Genomic DNA, 25,345 nt, shown 5'->3' with positions numbered 1-25,345 from the left:
AAAGAGGAGTGTGTGACAGTTGCTTTTTTATTGATCTGAGGTTTCCACCAGCAGTCACCTTTGCTGGACGTAACTTCTCACTTTGAGACCAATCAGGGTGCAGCATTTTCAGCAGACCACAAACTCACGGGTATTCCCCATGCACCAGAGATGTGTTTATAACCATAGGAACTGGAGGGAGAGGGCTTTGGCTGGGAAGTGTATTGGCAGCTCCGGTCATTAGAGCTCTATTAAAGTACCAGAAGCGTAGCACAGCTTTAGTGGTTGATTTAGTGGGTTTGAGGATATGCTCCTTGGTGTCTTAATGCCCACTGTTTGAAGTAGATGTTGCCAGAGAGCTGAAAGAAGATACTAATTTACTTTAATTCACTAATCATCAGATATCCTGGTCATTTACAAGATGAGCATTTCGGAAAGCTGAACCAACCTCTTGGTAGATAAGACCTAAATCTGTATATCAGTGCAGTAGGGCTATTTGTTCTTTTAACCACACCAACTCCTTCACCTGAACACACCGCCACCACCAAGGGAGACTGCAGTACTGCTAACACAATGGATAAATTGAGGATGAATTGAGGTGAGGAGCGAAAAATGACAGGTAACCCACTTCACTGCTCCATACCTGTAACTACTGTGCAGTATAACCTTTTCCTTTTAATTCAGATGATGCCTGTGCCATGCTGCTGTTCAATACAGTGAAGCCCCAAAGCACTTAGTCCTGCTGGGAAAAATGTCCCCTGGGAAATCAACCTTTCTCTATAGGCAGCAATTTCACCAGTCTATGGGATCCATTATTAAACGGTATGTAGCCTGCCAAGACATTTTCATTGGTCAACGTAGCCGAGTTGATAATAACAGGGAGTATGTGTTATTTGTATTTATAGAAACTAGAAAGTGTAATACAGTTCCAGATACAAGCACAGTATTTTAGGGATCAAATATGGACTTGGAAGGTTATAGGAAATCCGTCGTAAAAATACAGTATATAAACAAGTCCTACTGTTTTAAATTAAGTTGAACTTAAATTTGGTAATGCTTTATAATAACATATGTGTGTATACATGTTTAGGGCATATTTTAAGTGTAGCTACAATAAACTATAAACTTGTTTCTAACTTGGGTTATGACACTTAGTATAACAGCCTATTGTGATTTATAATTGGACATAAACAACATTTTCATGTGTTTTTGCTTGCGTAAAGTAAAGAGATTCACAGAATGGTTGCCCATTTTAGACCCTATACAATTCTATCTAATTGAAACACAGAGTTCACAAAAATCATTATTCCTTAATTGCTAAAAAAAAAAAAATAATACCATCCTTAAGAACACTACAGCATCACCTTAAACCATCTGTTTTCAATCTGGCAATTAGTGTATAATCTCAGCTATTCTTTCAAAAACACCTGCCTGAAGCAGCAAAGCCAATACATAAAGCACCTACAAGAATTCCTACGAATCAATACAGCTCTGCCTTACTCATTCAGCGATCTGAGTTTTCTCAAAATGATTGTTTCTCACAATCAGTTGTGGCACTATCAGCAACTTGATTAATGCATAGAAATCCTTTTCTGTCTGGGCGCCAACTAGTCATCTGCGTCGAAAGACCAACACAAAGGATGATGGAATAGTCGTCACATACTTGGCTGCTCTTACGCTGTTATCTAGAAGTGAGAGTAACCACATGGCCATCTGTTTTGTTCCCTCAGATGTCGGGCTTTGGGCATGAAATGGTTGGTACCATCAAAGGTGAATTGATGGATTTATTTTGTTAAGTGGTGGTGGCAATGATATAGGTACAAGAGCTGTGAGCTTTGATGTGAAATTAGCTTTTCTTTGGTTTGGGTGTTTACAAGCTGAGACAGGAAATCAAACAGGTCCAGTATTGTAAAGGTACAATACAATATATTTTGGTACCTGTACACACACACACACACACACACACACACACACACACACACACTGAGTAGAATCCTTTATTACTCTGCACACCAAAGAATCATGCCTTCCAGTAAGGATGATGAACTGCTCTGTATGAATAATGGCAGTGCATTCAAGAAATAACAGTGTTGTTAATGAGATGCGTGCTGGGTCTCTCACATGCACACTGGCACACACACACACACACACACACACACCTGAATGCTCTATAGACGTACATGTCCAGTAATTGATTTTATTTCCTCTCTTTCTGTCAAATGAAAGCCAGTGCCTTTAAAGGAAAATACCACTCAATTGAAGAATTCATTTTTATTCCCATGGCTTTGAGCATTTTAATCAACTCACAAAACCAGAAACCAGACAACCAAGACTTAAATCTGTGATCACCCTAGAGCTGCCGGTAAGCCTTCCTTTTACAGTCCCCTAACTACTAAGTATTTACCCGGTAAATATATGGTAAATTATAGTATATTATTGGGTAATAACCACTGTAAATAAGTAAATACAGAGAAACTACAGCTGAAATATTAAGAAAAACCTCCACTATTACTCATCAACTCAACTAAGTACCGTGTAGTTGTGACTGTTTTAGGTTGGTAATAACTCAGATATAATTGCGTACTTCCTAGGAAAGTAGGCAACCAATTCTTAGAAACACCTCCTCTATTACCCATCAATTCAACTTACAATTGTCGTTATCCAAGGTTTATGTTGGTAACAGCCCAAGTTTAATTATGTACTATCTAGAAATTAAGATACTACTTTCCAATAAATTACTTTTTCTTATATAGTTATTGTTCATGGCTACACCCATTTATAAAGGGTTTATTAGATATACCTTTGAAACTATGGAATTGTTTTTATTTAAGTTGAAAAATTACATCAATACTACTGGTAAGAACCTCTGCAGGAACAGTTTTCCTCTAGTGTCATGGTACATCTTCTTAAACACTGGATACGTTCTTGCAGATGTTTTTACAATTTACTCAGTTAGTAAGATGAAACTGTACTGTAAAAGGAAGCCTTGTTTGTTTCCATGGTATTACCAGGCTCTTACCATATCATTTGTAACAGATTATTCCCTTTTCCATGCAATCAACACAAACTTATACCATATATATTCCGCAATGTTACTAAGTAAAACATGACAATTTACTCAGTAAGTAAGCTGAAACTGTACTGTAAAAGGAAGCCTTGTTTGTTTCCATGGTATTACCAGGCTCTTACCATATCCTTTGTAATAGATTATTCCATTGTCCATGCAATAAACACAAACTTTTACCATGTATCAGAGAGAGAGGAAGACTGATGACCAAAAACAAAATGGCATAAGAAATCCAGGCCCAGGCACTCAAGGAGGTTTGAAAAATGTAAAAGGCCTTTAATTCAATGGGCTAGAATCATTAAAAATACACCAACGCGTGTCGGCTGGTGCCTTCTTCAGGGTGTAGTAACACACAGAAACAAACAGAGTAATTATAGTTGCAGTCACCACAGGTGTGCACAGGTGAAAACATGCAACATTTTTTCTGGCCTCTAGGGGCATCACACAATAAATACAATACAGGAAGTACAAAAACAGGGTCCTCGCACAGGCTGGGATGGTGGACAAAGGAGGATAAGATCCACAATAGAAAACAAACATTAAAATGCAGCATTTAAGTCAACAATGGTCAATCAAATAATACCAATATTGCAGATATGATCAAGCAATAACAATATATAGTACCTATAATGAGGAAACCAATTTGGGCATATTTTGGGGATTTTTAGAGGAAAAACTTTTGGGAATGATCAACACCTCAAAGGGAGGGAAACCAATGACTATATGTTAGGACTAAGACAATGACTATAAGAAGAAAGAAGAAAGGAGGTCAAAGTCCTCGTTGAGACCAGGGTAACTGGTGCCCTTAAGGGCATAGATCCAGTATGCCTCTCTTTGTTTGAGGCGTTTTATTTTGTCCCCGCCCTTGGCATTAAAGCTGATGACTTCAATACCTGACACTCTTAGGGTTGTATCACTCCCATGTTGGGCTTCCACGTAGTGTTTGGCCATAGGATAATTCAAGTTCCCAGTACGAATGGCATACCTATGTTCGGCCACTCTGTCCCTCAGCCTCCTTTTAGTGAGGCCTACATAGAAACAGCCACAAATGCATTCAAGTCGGTACACGACATGGGTGGTATTACAATTTATGAAACTGGTGATAGGATAGGTTTTGTTACTAAACACATCTCTAAAAGTGTCAGTTTTCACCATATTCTCACAGTAGTTACAATTACCACAGCAGAAGTTGCCCTTGGGTCGGCGAAGCCAAGTGTCCGGTTTGAAAGCAGGAAGGTAACTCCTGACTAGTTTGTCCTTGATTGTTGGGGCCCTTCTGAAGCTGATCCCCGGGGGTTCAGTGAATACCTCCCGTAAAGAACTGTCGCTCTCAATGATGTCCCAATTTTTCTTTATAATATGTTTGATCTGGACAGCTTCTTTGCTATAGCGTGTAACAAAGTAAGGTTTGTAGGTTTGCTCTTGTTTTGGTTTAGAGCTGAGCAATGTCCTCCTCTCAAGTGACAGAGCTCTGTTGTGAGCCTGAGTGAGAATCTGGGGTTGATACCCTCTCTGTCTGAAACGCTGCTGCATATCCATAGATTGAATGTGGAAATCCTGATCAGAGTCACATATGCGTCTTAGTCTCTGGATTTGTCCATAAGGGATATTCTTAATAAGCCATGGGGGGTGAAAACTGTCCGCATGCAGTATGGTGTTTCGGTCAGTTGCTTTTCTAAAAATGGAGGTGTGCAAGTATCCTTGGCCATCCTTTGAGATCCGTAAGTCCAGAAAGTTAATGACTTGTTGGTCATATTACAAGCTCAACTTCAGATTTTCATTTAAACTGTTCACATAAGCATGGAAGTCTAGAAGCTCTTTTTCTGAGCCTGAAAAGAACAAGATCACATCATCAATGTATCTGCCCCACCACATAATTTTTTCTTTAAATGGGTTGTTATTTGAAAAAATGTGTTGTTCCTCCCATAGTCCTAAAAACAAATTTGCATAATTGGGTGCAAAGCATGCACCCATAGCCATCCCCTTTTCTTGTCTGTACAATTTGTCCTGGAATAGGAAGACATTGTTTTTAAGAGTCCACTCAGTGAGTTGCACAATAAAATCACTTGGGGGCATCAGGTCATCAGGTCTGGACCCCAGATAGTGTCTCAAGGCCTCCAGGCCTTCATCATGTACAATGTTGCTGTATAGAGACTCAACATCCATAGAGGCCATAATGCAGGAACCAATATTCTGTATATGTGCTACTTTAGGACCTGAGTGCTGTCCTGAATGTAGGACGGCAATTTTGCAATAAATGGTTTGATGAAGTAGTCAACAAATTTGGAAGTAGGTTCCATAATAGAATCATTCCCACTAATATTCGGTCTACCTGGTGGGTTTTCTAAGTTTTTGTGGACTTTTGGGAGCATGTAAAAAGAAGGAAAACTTGGATGTTGGCATAGTAGATAGTCGTGTTCTTTCTTGGAAATCCAGTCATTGTTTTTTGCCATGTTGACTAGCTCCTCAAGCTCTCTTTTCATGTTATCCAAAGGGTTTGATGGGGGCATAGAGTAGTACTGGGTGTTCTCTAGTTGGCGCATAGCCTCCGTTATATATTTCTCTTTGCCCCATAGCAAACTGCGCCCCCCTTTTCAGCACTTTTTATGATGATGTCATCTCTGTCTGACAGCCATTTGAGTGCTTCAGATTCTTTTTTCGTTAGATTGTACTGTCTGATCTTTTTTTGTTCATTAAACACCTTTTCTACCTCATAAGACACCTTTTTAGTGAAAGTAGTAAGTGTGAAATTTGTAGTACAGGGTAGAAAGGTGGACTTGGGCCGAAAAGGAGAGTTAGGTCTGTATAGCTCATCACTCGTGGAGGCAGAGCGGGCAACTGTATTGTAAGTGTTTTGATGGTACCAGACCTTTAAGTGCAAACTCATGTAGAACCGAAAGAGGTCCACCTTGTACTTTGTGTCAAAATCTCTACTTGAATAAGTATGAACGGTAGATATTTGATATCCATTGGTGGTTAAATTGCTATCTTCCAATCGGAATTTAAGAGAGGTGGGACTTAGCGCTGACTGCAAAAACTAGGTAAAGTTAGAGCGCGGGGAGAACATGTGGAAGCAGCAGAGAAAGGACTATCCGTCCTGAAAACACCATCATAATATTCCTAACTGGGTTGACGACATGTTAGACCTGTGTGAATGCTGTTAAGGTAAAGCATGACTTTATTATTTTAAGTGTGGTACTGTAGCTAAATGTTATGGTTTAAACCTAAAGAAATGCTTTGTTCGTTATTAGCATAGCAATCGCTTTGGCCATGTGAACGAGCCATCAGATAGCCTGTAAGATAATAATAGATTATGATACATCCTTGTACTTGGTTTTTAGTTGGATTTTATGCATATAGGAACTGGACTGTTGTACCGCATAGGGAGAGAAAGGAGCAGGAAATCCTCCGTGGTCCAGGAGGACAACGCAACTGTTCCAGCTGTTTCCACAAGCTTCGCTTCGGGAGGACAAGGTTTGCCTGTTTGGATCCGCCTGCAGTCGGCCTCACTCGCCATTTTCCTGCATCGCCCTCATCAGGTCTACCATCACAGACTCTGTCATCAAGTCGTGAGGTCTGTGCACTTGCACTGCGTTATTTTTGTTTTTGCCTTGCTCGGAGCAAGTGAAGTGGACGCAATAACATCTTCATCTTAAAGGCCTCTACCCCCAGCAACGACTCAGGCCTGCAACGATTATTTAATTTGGACATTTTGATTTATTTTAGTAGATCTACTATTATTCCAAAGACTGTTGTTGAGTGTGTGTCTATCCACAATTGCTGTATTTCATTTGAGCATAAGCTAAGGAAAGTAAGATTGGTCAGTTAAGTTTAAGGTAGGCCTACACACTTGGAATGTGGCGTCTGTGGAATGTAAAAGATTGATATTGGAATATCTGGGTACTTGCTTTGATAATTGGAAGTTGTTGGTTTTTATTTTGTGTTTTTATATTTCACATCTTGCTAGTTGCATAACTAAAGGCAGTTGGTTTGCATTTTAAGTATCTGGGGTTGAGTTGTGGTAATTTTATACAGTCACATATTTCAAAGGGGGACATTGAGTTCAGGTTAATTGTAGTAATTGAAATTCTTTGTAGATATTGTTTAAATTCTTTAAACACTACTAAGTGGAGGCACCGCCATTTATTAATTCAGAGAGCTTTGCTTATTTAATTTATTGTCAAATTGGAGTACTCAATTTCTCCTGCAGTTCTCCTGTTTCAGCGTACTTATTCAATAAAATGTCATGTTTTAGTTAGTAACACTATGGAACATATGGTACAAGTTTGTCTATATTGCATGGGAAAGGAAACCATCCATTTTGATGAAAGGATGTGGTAAGGACTTTGTAATACCATGGGATTAAATATTGCTTTCTTTTACAGTACAGTTTCAGTTTACTTACTCAGTAAATTGTAATGTCTTACTTAGTAACGTTGCAGAACATACATGGTAAAAGTTTGTGTTTATTGCATGGAAAAGGGAATAACCAGTTACAAGGGATATGGTAAGAGCCTGGTAATACCATGGAAACAAACAAGGCTTCCTTTTACAGTACAGTTTCAGCTTACTTACTGAGTAAATTGTCATGTTTTACTTAGTAACGTTGCAGAATATATATGGTATAAGTTTGTGTTGATTGCATGGAAAAGGGAATACTCTATTACAAATTATATTATATATAACAAGGCTTCCTTTTACAGTACAGTTTCGTCTTACTTACTGAGTAAATTGTAAAAACATCTGCAAGAACGTATCCAGTGTTTAAGATGTACCATGACACTAGAGGAAAACTGTTCCTGTGGAGGTTGTTACCAGTAGTATTGATGTAATTTTTCAACTTAAATAAAAACAATTTCATAGTTTCTAAGGTATATCTAATAAACCCTTTATAAATGGGTGTAGCCATGAACAATAACTATATAAGAAAAAGTAATTTATTGGAAAGTAGTATCTTAATTTCTAGATAGTACATAATTAAACTTGGGCTGTTACCAACATAAACCTTGGATAACGACAATTGTAAGTTGAATTGATGGGTAATAGAGGAGGTGTTTCTAAGAATTGGTTGCCTACTTTCCTAGGAAGTGCGCAATTATATCTGAGTTATTACCAACCTAAAACGGTCACAACTACATGGTACTTAGTTGAGTTGATGGGTAATAGTGGAGGTTTTTCTTAATATTTCAGCTGTAGTTTCTCTGTATTTACCTACTTATTTACAGTGGTAATTACCCAATAATATACTATAATTTACCATATATGTACCAGGTAAATACTTAGTAATTAGGGGACTGTAAAAGGAAGGGTTACCGAGCTGGCCTTTATTGGTAATGAATTAGAGATTGACTTTGTAGAATTTCTTTTTGAGCTTAGACTTAAATGGCATTTCACTATTATTTTACTACTGATTTTACTAGGAAACCAGGGACGAGAACCCCAGAACAATATCTCCAGAATATCAGTAGTAGTAACCTTTTCCATTTTTTCTAATTAATTGGCACTGCAGCTGTACATTTGTGTGTGAGAACAGATTAAAGGGCGAGAGCAACTCAACTCTTGGCTGTAAAGTACTGTTCACTTCTACCTGTCAGCGCTTCAAGGGCAAAGGGTAAACATATTTGAATGTTGAAGAGGAAATGTAAAGCCCTATAGAAAAGATAATTGCATGATAAAGCATTGTTATAGCAGCCATAGCTGACATGCTGTTAGTGTTCTGGCTCAGAAAGGTATCTGTGCATGACCTGAACACCTTTTCAGTTTGAAAGCAACACACGCGAAGTAGGAAGGTTCAGTTATTTTCATAATATTCCATTTTTACAAATGGAAAAATAACAAGAAAATCTAACAAGCAAAGGTGTCATGTTAGTACACCAGGTGGCACAATATAGTACAGATGGTTATATTCAACACTGATAGTCTGTATGGACGAAGAAACCTCATTACACTATCTTCTTCTTTGGTGATTTAAAGGAACATGCCAGTTTCTCTGTAAAGTGCAAACAATAGATGAGATTATTTCCTTATCCACCCAGCCTATGACCAAAATACGTCTTCCATCTGCTTTTGTTTAGTCACCTTCAGTTCTCAAATTATTTATTGATGTAACCATTTGGAAAACGATGGGGCAGCCCCAGAGCTTTCCAAATTACTTGACGTATAAACACATTTACTGGTGAGCGTTGCTGTGTGCTTATCTGTAATTCTTTGCTATTTATTACCCTCATGTGGGCAAAAGCCTATACTGCAAGAGTGGGAAAGTAGATGCTATGAGATTATATAGGACAGAAACGCATGAAACCCAGTCATGGAAATTACAATACATTACACAATTTTTATATTACACAAAATTACAATACACAACAACTGAATTCAATATTTTTATTTGACTGTTGTCATTGTCTTTGGCTTTATTTATTCACTGTATTACTCTCTTCAATTTTTATTTGTAAACATGTACAATATGCCAATACCTTATGGAAGAAGTTCCAGTAGGTATTACAACCAGTTTCTAGTTTTTCCTACTTTTTTTTTTTTTTTTTAAGTCTGTTGCAGTTCATATTGATCTGTGAATCATTTAACAAGCAAGTCCAGTGCAAAAGATTTTTTCATTTGAAAGATTTGATTGTGGCTAGAAAAGTGCTTGGAGTTTTACAGAAGCTATGGATTTTTTCTCTTCCTCTGTAGTTACCTCATCTTTTTCTCCTCCTCCTTTATCTCCTCAACTTTTTCCTCTTCTTCTCTCCTCACCTTTTTCTTCCATCTTCCTTTGCCTCCTCACCTTTCTCCTCCCCTTCTTTAGCCTCCCCACCTTTTTCGTCCTCTTCATGTTTTTTCTCCTCTTCCTTCTTCTCTTCCACCACCCTCTCTTCCTTTTTCTCAACTTTTTGCGACAACAAACTGTGTAATCCCATCATCAAGTTTTCCGTCTTTGATGATATAGAAACGCATGATACTCAGTCATGGGAATCACAATACATCATACTGACAAACACAATATATAGGACAACTGATTTCAATATTTTTATTTGAATGTTGGCATTGTCTTTGGCTCGCTCAATAATTATTCACTGTATTACTCTCTTCAATCTTTATTTGTAAACATGTATAATATGCCAATACCTTATGGAAGAAGTTCCAGTAGGTATTTCAACCAGTCTCTAGTTTTTCCTACTTTGTTTTTTTATGTCTTTTGCAGTTCATATTGATCTGTGAATCATTTAACAAGCAAGTCCAGTGCAAAAGATTTTTTCATTTGAAAGATTCGATTGTGGCTAGATAGAAAAGTGCTTGGAGTTTTACAGATGCGATGCATTTATTTTTTCTCTTCCTCTGTAGTTGCCTCATCTTTTTCCTCCTCTTCCTTTGCCTCCTCACCTTTCTCCTCCCCTTCTTTAGCCTCCCCACCTTTTTCGTCCTCTTCATCTTTTTTCTCCTCTTCCTTCTTCTCCTCTTCCACCACCACCTCTTCCTTTTTCTCCTCTACATCCTCCTCATCTTCCTCCACCTCTTCTCCTGTCAGACGCTCCAGGTCAGTGATGCGATGTCTTAGGGTCTTCTGAGTGTTCTTGTAATTTCCCAGAAGCTTCTTCAGCTTGGTCTGCATCAGCTCCATAGTGCTGTACAGACGGTTCACCTTCTCCTCCAGCTCCTGGGTCTCAGGCATGATCATGGCCGGGTCCAGTTCTATCAGGCCGTCCTTCATCAGGATCTGCCGGCCTTTCTCCTCCAGCATGCCTTTGGCGTCGGGATACTCTGTTAGCGACTCCATCAGGTCATCCTTAGACAGGCAGAAGAGATCTGAGTATCCGATGCTACGGATGTTGGCCGTTCGCCGGTTGCCTGCTTTGCTGCCTTTGATATTAAGGATACTAATCTCACCAAAATAGCTGCCGCTGCCCAGGACAACAAACTGTGTAACCCCATCATCAGCAACAACCGCAAGTTTTCCGTCTTTGATGATGTACATTTCACGGCCAATATCGCCCTTCTTGCAGATGTAATCTCCAGGGCTGAACACCTGGGGCCGAAGCTTCAGCACCAGCTCAATCAGCAGGCCAGCCTCACAGTCTGCAAAGATGCGGACTTTCTTCAGTGTCTCCATGTGAACTTGGATGGCAATCTCAGCCTTCAGCTTGTCTGGTAGATACCTCAGCACCTCCCTTTCATCCTGTGCTTTGCCGTTATTCCACAGGTAGTCAAACCACTTGATGACCCGCAGCTCAAGATCCTTGCTGACCTTCCGCACCTATAAAGGAAAGGGAACCAATAACATTCAGAATATAAACAGAGAAAAGATTCATGTGCTAATTCATTGTTCTGTTTTCCAGCTTTTTGAGTGGAGAAAAGTAGGTCCCCTACCTGCATGTACTGCTTGATGTTATCGATGCGGGCCTGAAACTGGGCTTGGGCGGCATTCATGTTGGAGATCATGGTAGCAATGTTTCCCACAATGGTGGCAAAGATCAGGACCCCAACTAGGAAGTCCACCACGTGGAAGAGGAACTCTGAGTCCAGCGCTGGTGGTGGGGTTTCTCCAATGGTGGTCAGGGTCAGCGTGGACCAGTACAGGCTGAAGGAGTACTTCCTCATGGGCAGCCCAAACGCAGGCTCATCAGGATCATCCAGAGCTGGGTAAACCCAGTCATCAGCGCCAAAACCAATCGCCTTGGAGAAGGAGAAGTATAGGCAAGCATTCCAATGGATGATGATGATGATGTACATGATCAGGTTTCCAATGCGGAAGATGTTGGGGTAGTTGGTTTTAGTCTCTGTCTTTGTGAAGAACTCCAGCATGCGGCCAATTCTCAGTAGCTTGTTGATGCGGATCTCTGGGTAGTCGGCGCCCAGGAAGATATAGAAGATGTCGGTGGGAAGCATGGAGACCACATCCAGACGGAACTGGAAGCTGTTGACGTAGCGGTCCCGCAGCAGCTTCTTGTCTTTCACCATCAGGCCTTGCTCAAGGTAACCTGCATTAAAAGAGGTACAAGATAGATGCATATTCTGCATGAAAGAAAGACAAACATCCAGGGAAAATCTGGGAATTAAAATAATGTATATGTACATATAAAATGCTCATCATATTTTCAAAGGTTGTTACAGAATATGAGGCTTATTTCAGTATCTCACCTGTTCTGGTCCTGAAGAGCATATCAGCAATGTAGATTACGTCTGAGGTGTAGTCCAAAACAACCCAGTAAATTAAGTAGTTATGCTGCAGCTCCTCAAAACAAGCCCTGAATGAAAGAGAAGGCCATGTATATAAGCAGTGAGTGCATTTTCTAACTTATAATGGTCAGCAATTCTACTGGCATTTCCTTATTTGCACCTTTATATCACACTGTGCCATACTGTATGCAAGTATGAATCTGATTTGGTGCCAAGCTCATTGATCTCACACTACAATACAAACTATACTATCAACGTGATCCCTCATAAAATCAAGGAAATTGTAGTCAGTTATGAAAGCTACTGGCTGCAAGAACAAGGTAGCTAATTCTCTGCAGCAAATGAGTACACTGCTAAATTCCAACAATTTGTTATGGCTTCATATTGACAAGGATGTAATATGGACTATTGGAAATTGCAGAGGTGAACAAGAAGCTCAGAATTATTGATTTAATTTGTTACCTGGCTATGATCATGGTCCAGTTGTACATGACTGGCATTGTGATGATGAATAGCCAGTTGTAGTACAAATTCCCAGCGGGGTTTATAACAAACAGTTCTTTGGGCCTATGAAGAAAGAGGCAGCATGGGTGAATTCAGAACTGAAATTGATGGCACATTTGAAGATTTGAAGGAACTAGTCCTGAATGTTGAACTTACTTTTCCTTTTCCTTCTTTTCTTTTTCCTCTTTTTCCTTCTTTTCTTTTTCTTCCTTCTCCTTTGCTTCCTTTTCTTCCTTCTCCTTTGCCTCCTTTTCTTCCTTCTCTTTTGCCTCCTTTTCTTCCTTCTCCTTTGCCTCCTTTTCTTCCTTCTCTTTTGCCTCCTTTTCTTCCTTCTCTTCTTTGCTTTCCTTCTCCTTTCTGAAATATGCATGAATGCATTGGTGAGTACTGAGAATCAAACATTCTTTAAACAAACATTTACTTAATGGTTGTTAATATAAAATAATTACTCTTTCTTCTCCCTATTCTCTTTCTTCTCTTTTTTCTTTTTCTCCATTGAAAAGGATTAACAAATATATTTAATAGGCATCCTGAAAAGGTCTTTGAGATACAAAGAGAAGTAAGAGAAAAGAGAGAGAAAATCTGTCAAAGAGAAAATTTATAAAAGCCTGAATTATCTTGTTAGGGTTCTAGTGTTATCGTACTCACTCTTCTTCTTCTTCGTCTTCTTCTTCATTGTTATTACTGTTGTTCACATTGAACAGACGGTAAGGATTTGAATGACGTCCACTTCTGTGAAACGCACAACACATTATACATAATGTTAATTAACTGGCAAATAATTGTTCTTTGTCATTAATGTACTGTAAGCCTGCTGTATGAAATTGAATTCAACATGTCCATGGAGCATTGCTTACAAGTCATCCTCGCTGTGCTCTTCACCGTCTGTGGCAATTTGTGGTGCAATGCGAGATGGCACAGTATGGGGAAGGCTGCTGGAAGTGGCCATGGCAGCAGATCAGTAGACTAGCCTGTCAAACATAAACCATAAGTAGTAATGTACACTCACAGAGCACTTTATTAGGAACACCTGTACACCTTCATATTCATGCAATTATTCAATCAGATATTCATGTGGCAGCAGATGCATAAGATCATGCAGATACAGGTCAGCAGCTTCAGTTCATGTTCACATCAAACATCAGAATGGGGAAAAAATGTGATCTCAGTGACTTTGACCGTGGCATGGTTGTTGGTGCCAGATGGGCTGGTTTGAGTATTTCTAAAACTGCTGATCTCCTGGGATTTTCACACACAGCAGTCTCTAGAGTTTACACAGAATGGTGCGAAAAACAAAAAAACATCCAGTCCGCAGTTCTGCGGACGGAAACACCTTGTTGATGAGAGAGGTCAGAGGGGAATGGCCAGACTGGTTGAAGCTGACAGAAAGACTACAGTAACTCAGATAACCTCTTTACAACTGTGGTGAGCAGAAAAGCATCTCAAAATGCACAACACGTCCAACCTGGAGGCCGATGGCACTTTGGTAGCCAGTTGACATTGAGCTGAAAGCTGATACCTAACCAGTATTAGTAAGGTGTTCCTAATAAAGTGCTTGGTGAGTGTATATAGGGTTGACTAGCCAGAGGTAAACAGCATGAAATACCCTGAAGTACTGACTTGAGTTGTTATGTAACAGCTGTATGATAAGCAGGTAGATTTCCCTCAAATTAGATACATATATTATTTTGTGACACATGTATTCAGGTTGCGTAATTTACTGTCACACAGAAAGCTTCCATATACAGTATGCCAACATTGTGAACTGATGAAATGAAATGCATGAGGCTTCATGTAAGTGAACTTACCTTTTCCACCGGTTAATGTAATGCAAAGACCATATTCCTTAGCTCCTTAAGCGCTCTTTGGGAATCTGGAACCTCTCTGCTTACAATAGCAGTGTATTTACCGTGTCAATCATCTGATGCTGATTAAAATAATATTAAAATATAGCAAGACATCTGACACCTAAGCATTGAGTCTAACTAACTGTGTCATGGAGTCTTGGTGACCCTGAGAAGGATTTGTGGATTAGAGAATGATGAAAGCAGGAGAGGCGAAGTCACTCATCCTCATTACTTGTCAACTACACTGGGGATGGGGGACGACGTATGTTCAGTGCAACATGGACAACCCTTGGTTAACCAGTTCCGAGGGATGATTTTTTTCTTGACACTTCTAGTTTTTCTAGTTTTATCAGTGAAAGCTATAATTGTTCTGCAAGTTGTGGGAGAATAGAAGATTTAGTCCACTCGCAGGACAGCTTTAACCCCCCCCCCCCTCTCTCTCTCCTGCTCAGTCAGCACTCTACCATATCCACCTCTGATCCTATTATAGCATACCAGGTAGAGCATGCCAGTGTTATTTTCCCCACTACAGATTTGAGATCAGGTGGATCTGTTTTATTTTACATTAATAAAAAGCAGACTGTAATGTAATCTGAACCTGTATCAGTGTGGTGGTGTGTCCTACAGCAAGCTATTCTCTCTGGAGTAGTACAGACATCCTGTGGTTCAGTGGCTCTTCCTGTTGGCTGCTGTGGTACTTGCAATTTTACTCCAAAAATTTCACTGCGCATGTTTCAGTTGACTAGGATCTCTGTATGTGTAATGGCTTGCATCTTGCATGGCATCATTTTGGCAAATAAATAGGGAATATGAGTTGCATTATAATGTTATCTTGTTTCCCCAAACTCTCTCACTTGCAATGATACCTTGTTGATGAATTTCATGACCAATAAAACAAAAGCAAATGTCAAGTACAGCATGGTGAAAAGCGTTTTTAATTAAAGATAGAAAAAAGTACAAAGCGATAAGATAAAAGAATTATCAAATTCTTGATTGCACACAGACATTACAAGTTTAGTCCCACAAAGCACATCACAGAATTTGTTTCATTGTATTACAACAATTCAAACATTTCTTCAGTCCCTGATCAACAAGTGACATCCAAGCAACAAGTTTCCAACTATGGGACAGGAACACTCAGGTTGCTAACACGAGGAAATCATCTCCAACTATGGAGCAGCAGGAACTGCAGGGGCTGCCATTCCAGTGGTGTCAAACTCAGCAGCAATGACATCGGTGGCACCAGCATCAAAAGCAGCAGGGACATCAACACTGGCAGGGACAGCGACATCTACTGGGACAACGTCAACAGGGGACACATCTACAGGTGCAACATCTACAGGTGCCACATCCACAGGAGCCACGTCCACAGGAGCCACGTCCACAGGAGCGACATCCACAGCGGCTGCATCAACCGCCGCAACATCAACAGGGGCCTCGACACCGACAGCCGGCTCGACAGCAGCTGCAGGATCGGCTGCCGGCTCTGCGGCTACCTCCGCCTGCGCTCCCTCGGCCGCGGCCGGCTCGGCCTCGGCCGCCTCGGCCTCCTCCGCTGCAGCGTCCTCACCAGCCTCATCAGAGTTTAGGGGGGCAGCGGGGGCGACAGGTGCTGCACCGTTGGGGGCGGGGTAGCCAAAGAATCCATACTGTGGCTGGGAGATGGGAAGGATATGATTTAGACTTGACATACATACAGTCCGTATACATTTGGTTATCTGTTTAACTAAGATCATTACAGTGAATGGCAGCATGCTACTTTGCTGCTATGCTGTTTTTATAATGACCACTGCAGCCTCAGCCCTCCTTGTCTCTGCTAAATATGGATCCATGGGGAGTGTTTTAGTGGTCCCTGCATGGCAAATCATTATGTATGTTTCTTCTTATATTTGACACCTGCAGCAGGAGCTAACTGTATTGCCATTTGTCTGCAATCAATGCTTAAACATGTGATATGAATGATTCCTAACTGGAATACATCTTGGAGCAGAGATCAAATTAGATGCTTTACTCTTTTCCAAAGAAGGAGAAAAAGTAAGCAACATTAAATCTGTTCAGTGTGACATGAGGAAGTCTGCTCACCACTGTCTCTTCATCTGATCCGTCTCCAGCAGGCATGGGAGGTGGGGGGGGAGGGGGCAGGTTCACAGGCTGAGCTGCTGCAACATCCACCTGTGCAAGTCACACACTTTTAACTCAAACAGCGTATAGAATTCTATATGAGAAAGCAAGTTCTATTATAAGGAAAATGCATTATTTCACATCATTATTTACTATGGTAAAAATTCATGAATGTTTTGATTTGATGTTGCATACACTACAATGTGTACTTACAATTGGTGGCACAGCTGGTGCACCCTGTATAGATAAATAACAGAATGAATAAATAAGAGATCAACAGCAGCAATGACAACAGAGCTCAGTTTATGATATATTCTACATGAAATTGAGTGATTTATTCCATTTGTATCTACCAAAGACACATTCACATGTTAGACAGGGTTTTACAAGGGAAGTAGAAAGAAACTTACTGCGCCGCCAGCTGCAGGGAGGAAGGGGTTGCCAGCTGCTCCCTGGATACAGACAGATACAATGGGAATAATGCAACTTCATTCGTTCGGATTCCTTAATCTATGAACCCTTGTTAATTAATGAGATTAGAGTCTGGTATTGAGCAACCACGAATTAGCCCCACTGTATCTCCTTTAAACTGTTTATAGCTTAGTTCATGTCATACAATTTTCCTTCATGTCTTGGTTCATCTAACTCTTTATTCACCCGTGATCTGTGTACTTTTTGGAAAACAAAATGACCACTCGCTAACCTGCTGCTGGTAGAGCCTGTACATCTCCATCCACCTCAGGGCCGCATTAGCATGTGCTGCAACCTGCTGAAGAAATACCAGGCAACTCCAGACATGTAATTAAGCCAATTATCATCTCTCTCTCTCACAGAAACCTATCGTACGTTTCATGACGTGACAAAAACATGATGTGACATGCCATGGTGGAGAGGAACAAAATTTCATGGAAAAGCAAAAAAAAAGAAAAATCCTCTTACCTCATTGCTTCCACTCTCCTGAGCCTGTAAGCCAAGGAGGGGAAGTGAGCAAGAGACAATAACAGAACAACAGTGTTTAAATATTGAAAAAGGCACCAGTCACCAAACTCAATGACACATGATGTTTAGGAGAAACTTACAGGGGCGGCGAGGGTAGCGCCCAGCAGGCACATCAGAAACACCACTGACATCATGATTGTCCTGGAAGACAGATGGACAGACAGAGAGACAGAGACATGGATGCATCATAACTAAGAATTTGTCATTAGTTATAATTCAGTTTAAGGGTAAATAAAACATCTATGAACATAATTTGCTGCAACACCTATCTGCAGGACTATATTTCTAAGCAATCTTCACTTGTTCCCATATCAAATTCCATCTCACCTGTTTCCCTTTGGCAGGAGCAGCTGAAGATCTGTCGTTCAGAGGAGAGAAAGTGATTAACTTCCTCTCTCAGATGGATGCCATTTATACTCTTGAACAACCTGTGACAGCCAATCACATGCTCGCATCCAGCAAAACATGCAAACCTCTGATGTTTGGAGAAATGTCCTTACTCTTCAAAACTGAAAAAGACATGTAGGTTTTATGCCCCTCTTATGTTTAATTACATGCTGTGCAAGTATGCTTAGCACACATGCCCCTCTTAATTGCCCTAAACCCAAACTTTGAAAAAAAAACAAGAGAGCATGAAGCTGACATTGGCATAAAGCTGGTGGTAATAACTGAACAGCGTGTCAGACTTCAAAACACTTATAAAGATCACCAAGTTAAATCAAGTCTCACTGAAAACTATGGTCTTGATAAATACACTGGAGCCCAATTAAATTAAATTAAAATTAATTAAAATTATTAGATAGACATTCATGACAGCGATAGGAAGCAGCACACCTCAGCAGACTAGAGTACAGACACTTGACCATGCTTTTCCTCACACACACACACACACACACACACACACACACATATTTTTCAGTGGCGTCTGGGTTTTCACACATCCTTGTTTGTTGTGCGCTGTACATCTCAATGGTGATTTTGAAAATGCTAGATTTGTTATGTTCATACTGCGGTTCCAGATAATGAACGCGTAACACTGTAATCTTCAAAACTGTATTCTAGACATTCCTCAGCACGAATATGCTGAGCTAATGAATTTCAGCACAGATAAGATAGCGATCTCCTCATAAGTCCTCCAAAATGTTTAACGTTATTATTGTCTTGGCACCCGGTGACATTTTTCCTTTGTCTGCTGCACTGAAAAAAGAGGAGAGAGAGCAGGGGATGTAAAGATAAAACCTTATTTGCCACAGAATGCCTTTAATTTTATGCCAACGTAAAGAAAATTGCTCAGGCTTTGATTTGCAGTAGAAAAGAAAAACAGGTATTTATTTTTAGAAAGATGAACAGGCCTGCTCTTGATCCAACAATAAGGAAGGTTGGCTTCAGATATTGTTATTATTATAGTATTACATTACAAGCACTTTCTGTAAAGATGTGTGGCTTTCTGTAGACTTGTTATCTGCTTCCTCAGATTCACATGTTGATATATTTATATTCTGCATGTTACAACATTTTCATAATGGTTCCATTATTTCAAACTGTATACATATTGATGTTTGTTTTTATAGAAGTACATTACATTACATACATTCTCATAATTAAATACTTTTAATTATGATGATGATTATATAAATACTAATAATTATATAAATACATATTTATACAAACTTATATTTATATGTACATATATTTTACTACAAATATTTTACTAAAAATATACTTTTTCTTACTTATACTTCACATCACATATTTCATATTTAGTGATCCATATTTAAATAAGCAATCAAGACTGGTAGTAACATCTGTAAGTAACTCCATTCATTAAATCCATACATGTTAGTAATCCTTGCTCTTTCCCAAACTTCCCACTCTTACAGTCGACTTCGGCAGCATATGTTTACATTACCCCACAATTGTTTTTATTCTATTTTATTGCTTTTACTGTTTTATTAATTTATTTGTCTATTATTTCTGCTGTTTTAGTGCTTATTTTATATTCTGTTTATGTGCTTATGTTCTATTTTATTCTTCCTTGCTGAATCCTATTACTGTTGCTGCTGCAGCAACATAATTTCCCCATGCTTGTCAAAAGAAGTTCACCTCATCACCTGCTGAATCAATACATTTATAAGAATATGCATTTCAATTATCAAGACAGTTTATTTGTAGTGTGAAATGTGCTTGACTTGCACATTTAACAGCTTACTGAAACTGTTGGATGAAGAATAATGAATCATTGAATCCAGTTGTAAACCCAACATTTAATATATAGCCATATGAAACACTGACAAACACAATGGTTTTTAGTCACATTTTTTTTACTTGCTCTTCAGTTGATAGTGAGGGCTTATCATGTTTCAGTCAGACATTTAAGTCCCTTTGACCTTGGAAAATAATTAAATACAAATAAAAATAAAGAATGAGTCAACAGCTTGGATCTTTCTCAGGCAGGTGTGTTTTGATTTATTTGTCAGAGGCCATGCAAGGCAACATAAAAGCACTTTTATTCCAAAATGTGATATCCAGCCTTGGGAAAATGTTACACCTACTCTGATAGAAGATGCCATCATCCATACTTTTTAAATACCAAGTGATGAACATCTGGTGAAAAGTTTAGGAAATAAAACCATTCATAATATAGCAGTTATGTGTATAAATTCACAAAGAAGATGTAAAAAAAAAGAAGTTTTGACATTAACCTCTTGTATGGCTTATTTTCCCCAGCCATGTTGCCTTCTCTCTTCTTCTATCCAGACCAGTAGTGTCTCTAGTGGCACCGTGTGTATGTGTGTGTGTGTGTGTGTGTGTATGTGTGTGTGTGTGTGTGCATCTTGAGGGAAGTGCAGGACAAAAACCATAGTTGTGCCAAGCCAGGCTCTGCCTTTTAAAGCTGCTATAACTGTGGGTGATACATATGAGAAAAATGTATATGATTCGAAGCTCCAGGCGAGACAACCTGAGAAGGGGAGACAGTCATAAATAGAGAGTATGGCGCCTGTCAATATGTCTTTCTTTTAAGAGAGTGTAAAGAGTAAAGAGTGCTGATGTGAAGGCCTGTTGGTACAGGCCCGAGTCCCCGGGGCAGAGGATGAGGAAAAGGATGATTAGACCAGCAGCTTTATCTGTCTGCTATGAGACCGTCACATCCCTCTGACGGGAAGTTTGCTCAACCAGTGCGGCAAATTATATGCATCATAATCATAATATATATCTCTGCAGGATACATATACAGTATATTCCCCATACAGACAGTCTGTAGTGGTCAGAGTGTTCAGTGATTATTATTACTCCTTATTTATCACAGAGGCAATTGTCAGTTACTGTCTATTCTAATATTTCCATGGTATTCAGTAAGAGTGAATATATCATTAAACACTGCGGAAACACCTTTGTATTGAAACAAGTCACCAAGTATTTTGTCTATTTCTATCTGATCAAATATAAACAATACAAAAAGGCAAAAAATTGCTTGAAAATGTAGATTTTAATTCACTAAGAAAAGGACATTTAAGTGAGACATTCAAAATGAATGAAGATAATGCAGAACATTTTCTTATATACTTAACATTACACAGTGCTGGAGTCAACAGATCTACAATAGGTTCAGTCTATCAAGACTATTGAAGGAAGCAGGCAATTCTCCAGGCTGATTCAGACTAATGTTTCATGCTGCACAGGTAATCTTGCCATAATTTGGTCCACTATATAAGTCCAACAGTATGCTAATTAGAAAAAGGTTACTTTTTTTTATCTTCTTTGTTTGCTTAGCTTTAAAAAAAAAATAGAGAAAAAGACATTAATTGCTAATCATTTAATGCCATGTGTTTCATTGCAATTGCCCAGATGTTAGCCTTGAGGGAATCGTCTTGCCTCCTTTCTATTTCTCCTTCATGCATTTACTGGCACCTGCAAAGACAAAGAAATATTTCAAAACAATATATTATTAATTTCACATATAGTCACTACAGTCTACATATGAGGAGTTAATTTCCAAATGCTATACTATATATCTGTACATGCATTAGCACTCTGTATAAATGAGATTGAATTATTCTAAACATATTTAAGTTAATATATGGGAGTACCTGGCTTGTCTGCGTGGGCTGGTCCTGCTGAGCTGGTTGCATAGGATCCTGGGATTGAGGAGGATTGGCATCAAAAGCGGGCATCTAAAAAACAGTCAACAGCTTCAGAAGAGAACAGTGAAAGAAGCACAAAGAGTCCATTTCAACATCTTCAAAACACTTTGAGATGATATTTTTTGTTTTTCTCACATGCTGGGGCACATTCTGAGGACCATATTCAAATGGGAGAAGCTGTGAAAACACAACAAAAGACAGTGAATAAAATACCTTTCCGCCAAAATAAAAAAAATAAAAAAAAACAGTAATAGGTCACATAAGGATTTAAAATGTTTGGTGTCTTACGTTTGGAATCTGCGGTAGAGGAGGGATTGGCATCATCTAAAACAAAAGTAAGTAGCTTCACTCATTACTGTGTCAACTAAAATGATACAGTAGTCAATTCATATTTGCATTATTTATTATTTTCTATCTCAAAGTGAAATGTTTACCTTTTGCTGCGTGAAGTCATATGGGTAGTACTTGAAATGTGAAAAGACAAGAACACAACAATATCAAAGAGATGTAATGTGAAGTAAACAAAAGTCTTACAAAAGTAAGACATGACAGTAATTGCACTGAGTCAAGAACAATCTTTTTTCTAGTTTATAATTTGGTGTAGTCAGTAATAAGTCATGATTCAACAAGTTGTGCCAATCATGCTGTCATGAGCAATAATTGAAGAGATTGTGCTTTTCAGCCACAAAGCCACAATGATGCCTGTAATCTTAAGGGGGAAAAAAGAGAAGCAACACTTACAAGTTCCACACTCTGTCTACCAGGAGCCTGAGGTATGGAATATTTGATGAACCCATGAGAGGGAAAGGAACCCTTGAGAGGGAAAGAAAGAGAAATGAAAGTGAATGAAAAGGGGGATTTTTTTTTTAAGTCTAATTTGTCAAAGAGAAGGATGTTCCTGGAAAGTGTGGTGGGTGTATGCTTACCGGTGCAAGTCCACCTCTGGCTCCGCCAGTGAATGTAGGGGGGAACACCTTCATAGAAAAGCACAAATATCCATCAAAGTATGCATAACAGAATTCAGTGTTAACAGCAGGAGGAAAGTAGACCATCGCATAAACACTGCACCTTACTGGATTGACAGTGAATTACAGGGAAAGATCATATGGAGAGAGGAAGAGTGTGACATACTATTTCCATGCTGATGGGGGCGGGAACTGCAGTTTGCGGTTGAGGTTGACCTGGGTAAGCATTATTCACCTGAATGGAAATAAGATCCTAGATTATACTCAAGTAGAATACTGTATTTATAGCCAATATATAGTTAATAGACAATAAGGCAATCTTTCTTTAATGCTGCATCTGTTCCAATGTGGACCTTTTCTTAAGAGGATGTTATGCATCTTCTTCATTTTGCATGTAGGAAAGTAAGGGAGACAGAGCAACAGTTAAACAACCCACAGTATGAGTTATTACCTGTGTGGGTGGTGCTGGTTGTCTGAGACCTCTATAATGAGGCAGGTAATGAAAGAAAGACTGCAGATGAAGAAAGAAATATTAGAACAAAAACAGACATGGTTAGATCAAATGGGTTTTTTTGGGGTTTTTTTTTTTTTAATTGCCCCATCTGGGAAAAAAAACAACCTCTCCAAGACATGAGAGAGCCTTTGTCTATGTTTCAGACTTACTGGTGCAGCAGAGACTGTGCTGGCCAGACAGAGGCACAGGATGGCAAGTTGCATTTTTGCAGAATTGCACAAGACCTACGGACAGTTTCAATAACAATACATTTGAAAATGCAATGAAACTCCCAATGGATTTTTACTATCCCGTTGGGAAAAAGCATGCATGAACTTATTTTGAAGTTCTTGGTAACTCACCTTCGCTGATAGAAGCACAGAGTATGAAGATGATGAGGATGGTGTGGATGAAGGAGATGATCGTCAGTTCATAATATTTTCCACAGAGATACTTGGGCTTTTATAGGGTGCCAGTTCATCTCACAGCCAATCAGAGAAGATGTTACAGCCAATCAGAGAAGATGTTACCCAATGAGTAGGTATGGGTGTCTAGTCTTGAGCTTTAGTAAATGACCAGTGGTCAGATCCACTTTCTGTGTAATAGCAGACTACGGTTGATTACACTGTCTAGCACAGCGCACACCTTCACAATGCTCACCCCTCATTATGCCGTTCATGACATACAGTATTTTCATAGATTTTTATTGCAGCTGCAAGACTGCAGTATTCTGGCATATATACCAGAAATAGTAATATTATGTCCATTTCTGTTGTAAATGTAGAAATGTTTTCTAGTCATCTGCAAAATAACCTATTCTCTGTCCACACCCCAACTGTGACAATAGTAGATCAGAACAAATTTACCAAGACAAGTCTATCCAGGCAACTGGCATGTACCCACTCAGGATAAAAGTGCTGTATGTAGATAAAGATAGAAACTCCAAAAGTTCTTGTTCAAATGAATAACAGGCTTAACTGATCCAAAAGCAAAGTAACTTCAGGTTGAAGCTTGCATAAGCTTCAAATATTGTTTTACAGATTACTGCAACTATGGTATACTGAATGTGAAGACCTTCGAGAGATACAGTATAAGATGTATATGTATATGTAGTATGGTATATGATATGTATATGATATCGTCCTGTATGTGCTACTGTATGTAAGCCCTTTGAGAGCTTATGATAAAGGGCTATATTGACTTGATTTGACTTGCACTGAGATTATAGTAATCTGACTATACAAAAATGTAAATGTAATTCATTACAGCTACTTTTTTTTTAAATAACACAGTAATCAGATTACACATACTTGTGAAATAAATAGGTAATGGCCTCTTGGATTTCTCAGGAAAAAAAATAAAATTTAGGGGGAAAAAATGTTTTTTTTTACAATGTTATGGACATTACCTTGAATTTGCATATCTTGAAAAAACATGTTTGTGGTTATGGTTACTGTATATTCTATAGATTTTGGATGCAAAGAAATCCACAAGTAGCTGAAAGTTATACACTAGTTATGGATGAGTTGAGACCCCCCCCCCCATCATATGTGAAGCGCTTTGAGTACCTAGAAAAGCGCTATATAAATGTAATCAATTATTATTATTATTATTATATACTACTATGTACTACTACCACTACCTGAATATTAAAGTGGATTGAGATCACATTTAAACAGGTTCTCAGTAATCTATAATTAATTACTTTATGAAAGTGACTTTCTCATCCCCGTCAAACAATATTCATTTAAAGTAAACAGCACAATCGAAACTCAGTGAATAAGTTCATAATGTTTATTACCAAGCTTACTGATAACAAACTTGACACACAAAACAAGGAGAGAGAAATGCAGTAGCTAAAAACTGGGGGGAAAAAAACGCCATACAACAAAGCATAGCACCATTTCCCCCAAGAACAGCCTACTTTGGGAAACTAAAAGCAGTTTTGGCAGGACATCTTCCACACTGGGATACGGTCGGTCTTAAGGCATCGGTCACCTGAATAGGAAACAGCACAAATAAAAATAAGTGACACAAACACATCTGTACTGTTCTTA

The 25,345-nt window shown here is 39.0% G+C and overlaps 4 protein-coding genes across 4 annotated transcripts in view; all 4 read right to left on the bottom strand.

Annotated features, from left to right (window-relative positions):
• Window positions 1-10,164: 10,164 nt before the first annotated feature.
• cnga1a (cyclic nucleotide gated channel subunit alpha 1a) lies at window positions 10,165-14,650 on the bottom strand. Its single transcript, XM_071526273.1, is given in 8 exon segments — window positions 10,165-11,294; window positions 11,408-12,018; window positions 12,179-12,285; window positions 12,680-12,784; window positions 12,878-12,990; window positions 13,366-13,453; window positions 13,579-13,692; window positions 14,530-14,650. Coding segments are annotated over 7 exon segments (2,049 nt in total). The 5' UTR covers window positions 13,671-13,692; window positions 14,530-14,650; the 3' UTR covers window positions 10,165-10,361.
• Window positions 14,651-15,488: 838 nt separating this feature from the next.
• Window positions 15,489-18,060, bottom strand: enam (enamelin). The gene is made up of 8 exons (XM_071526300.1): window positions 18,016-18,060; window positions 17,769-17,829; window positions 17,629-17,652; window positions 17,393-17,458; window positions 17,100-17,141; window positions 16,903-16,926; window positions 16,651-16,740; window positions 15,489-16,223 (listed from the first exon to the last, which is right to left on the bottom strand). The coding sequence occupies exons 2-8, from the start codon at window positions 17,820-17,822 to the stop codon at window positions 15,738-15,740; spliced, it is 786 nt and encodes a 261-aa protein (XP_071382401.1). The 5' UTR covers window positions 17,823-17,829; window positions 18,016-18,060; the 3' UTR covers window positions 15,489-15,737.
• A 3,096-nt stretch (window positions 18,061-21,156) lies between these two features.
• scpp5 (secretory calcium-binding phosphoprotein 5) lies at window positions 21,157-23,711 on the bottom strand. Its single transcript, XM_071526284.1, has 11 exons — window positions 23,651-23,711; window positions 23,459-23,533; window positions 23,247-23,306; window positions 22,962-23,030; window positions 22,757-22,804; window positions 22,572-22,643; window positions 22,265-22,294; window positions 22,119-22,154; window positions 21,966-22,007; window positions 21,777-21,860; window positions 21,157-21,597 (listed from the first exon to the last, which is right to left on the bottom strand). Exons 2-11 carry the CDS (start codon window positions 23,510-23,512, stop codon window positions 21,580-21,582), a joined length of 513 nt encoding a protein of 170 aa, XP_071382385.1. The 5' UTR covers window positions 23,513-23,533; window positions 23,651-23,711; the 3' UTR covers window positions 21,157-21,579.
• Window positions 23,712-25,105: 1,394 nt separating this feature from the next.
• Window positions 25,106-25,345, bottom strand: part of scpp7 (secretory calcium-binding phosphoprotein 7) — a 2,711-nt gene continuing 2,471 nt past the window's right edge. The window contains exon 9 of the mRNA XM_071526305.1: window positions 25,106-25,286. The gene's annotated coding sequence lies outside the window, so the exon portion shown is untranslated. The remainder of the gene's footprint in view (window positions 25,287-25,345) is intronic.

This window comes from Centroberyx affinis, unplaced genomic scaffold (genome assembly GCF_046629955.1).
Source record: "Centroberyx affinis isolate AG114_WGS23_722 - 3 ecotype Tasmania unplaced genomic scaffold, CSIRO-AGI_Caff_v1 ptg001396l_1, whole genome shotgun sequence".
NCBI classification, from domain to species: domain Eukaryota; kingdom Metazoa; phylum Chordata; class Actinopteri; order Beryciformes; family Berycidae; genus Centroberyx; species Centroberyx affinis.
Note: the sequence above shows the minus strand (reverse complement) of the source record. Positions and strands in the feature narration are given on the sequence as shown.

What these genes read in the sequence shown, in the direction of transcription:
- scpp5 (XM_071526284.1), bottom strand. Translation starts at nt 23,512, where the DNA reads ATGCAACTTGCCATCCTGTGCCTCTGTCTGGCCAGCACAGTCTCTGCT. An exon ending in GTAGACAGAGTGTGGAACTT is followed by an intron (nt 22,295 to 22,571) that starts GTAAGTGTTGCT and finishes TCACATTTCAAG; the next exon opens with TACTACCCATATGACTTCAC. An exon ending in CTCTACCGCAGATTCCAAAC is followed by an intron (nt 22,008 to 22,118) that starts GTAAGACACCAA and finishes GTGTTTTCACAG; the next exon opens with CTTCTCCCATTTGAATATGG.
- enam (XM_071526300.1), bottom strand. Translation starts at nt 17,822, where the DNA reads ATGATGTCAGTGGTGTTTCTGATGTGCCTGCTGGGCGCTACCCTCGCC. An exon ending in GCGCTACCCTCGCCGCCCCT is followed by an intron (nt 17,653 to 17,768) that starts GTAAGTTTCTCC and finishes CTTGGCTTACAG; the next exon opens with GCTCAGGAGAGTGGAAGCAA. An exon ending in CACCAGCTGTGCCACCAATT is followed by an intron (nt 16,741 to 16,902) that starts GTAAGTACACAT and finishes TGACTTGCACAG; the next exon opens with GTGGATGTTGCAGCAGCTCA.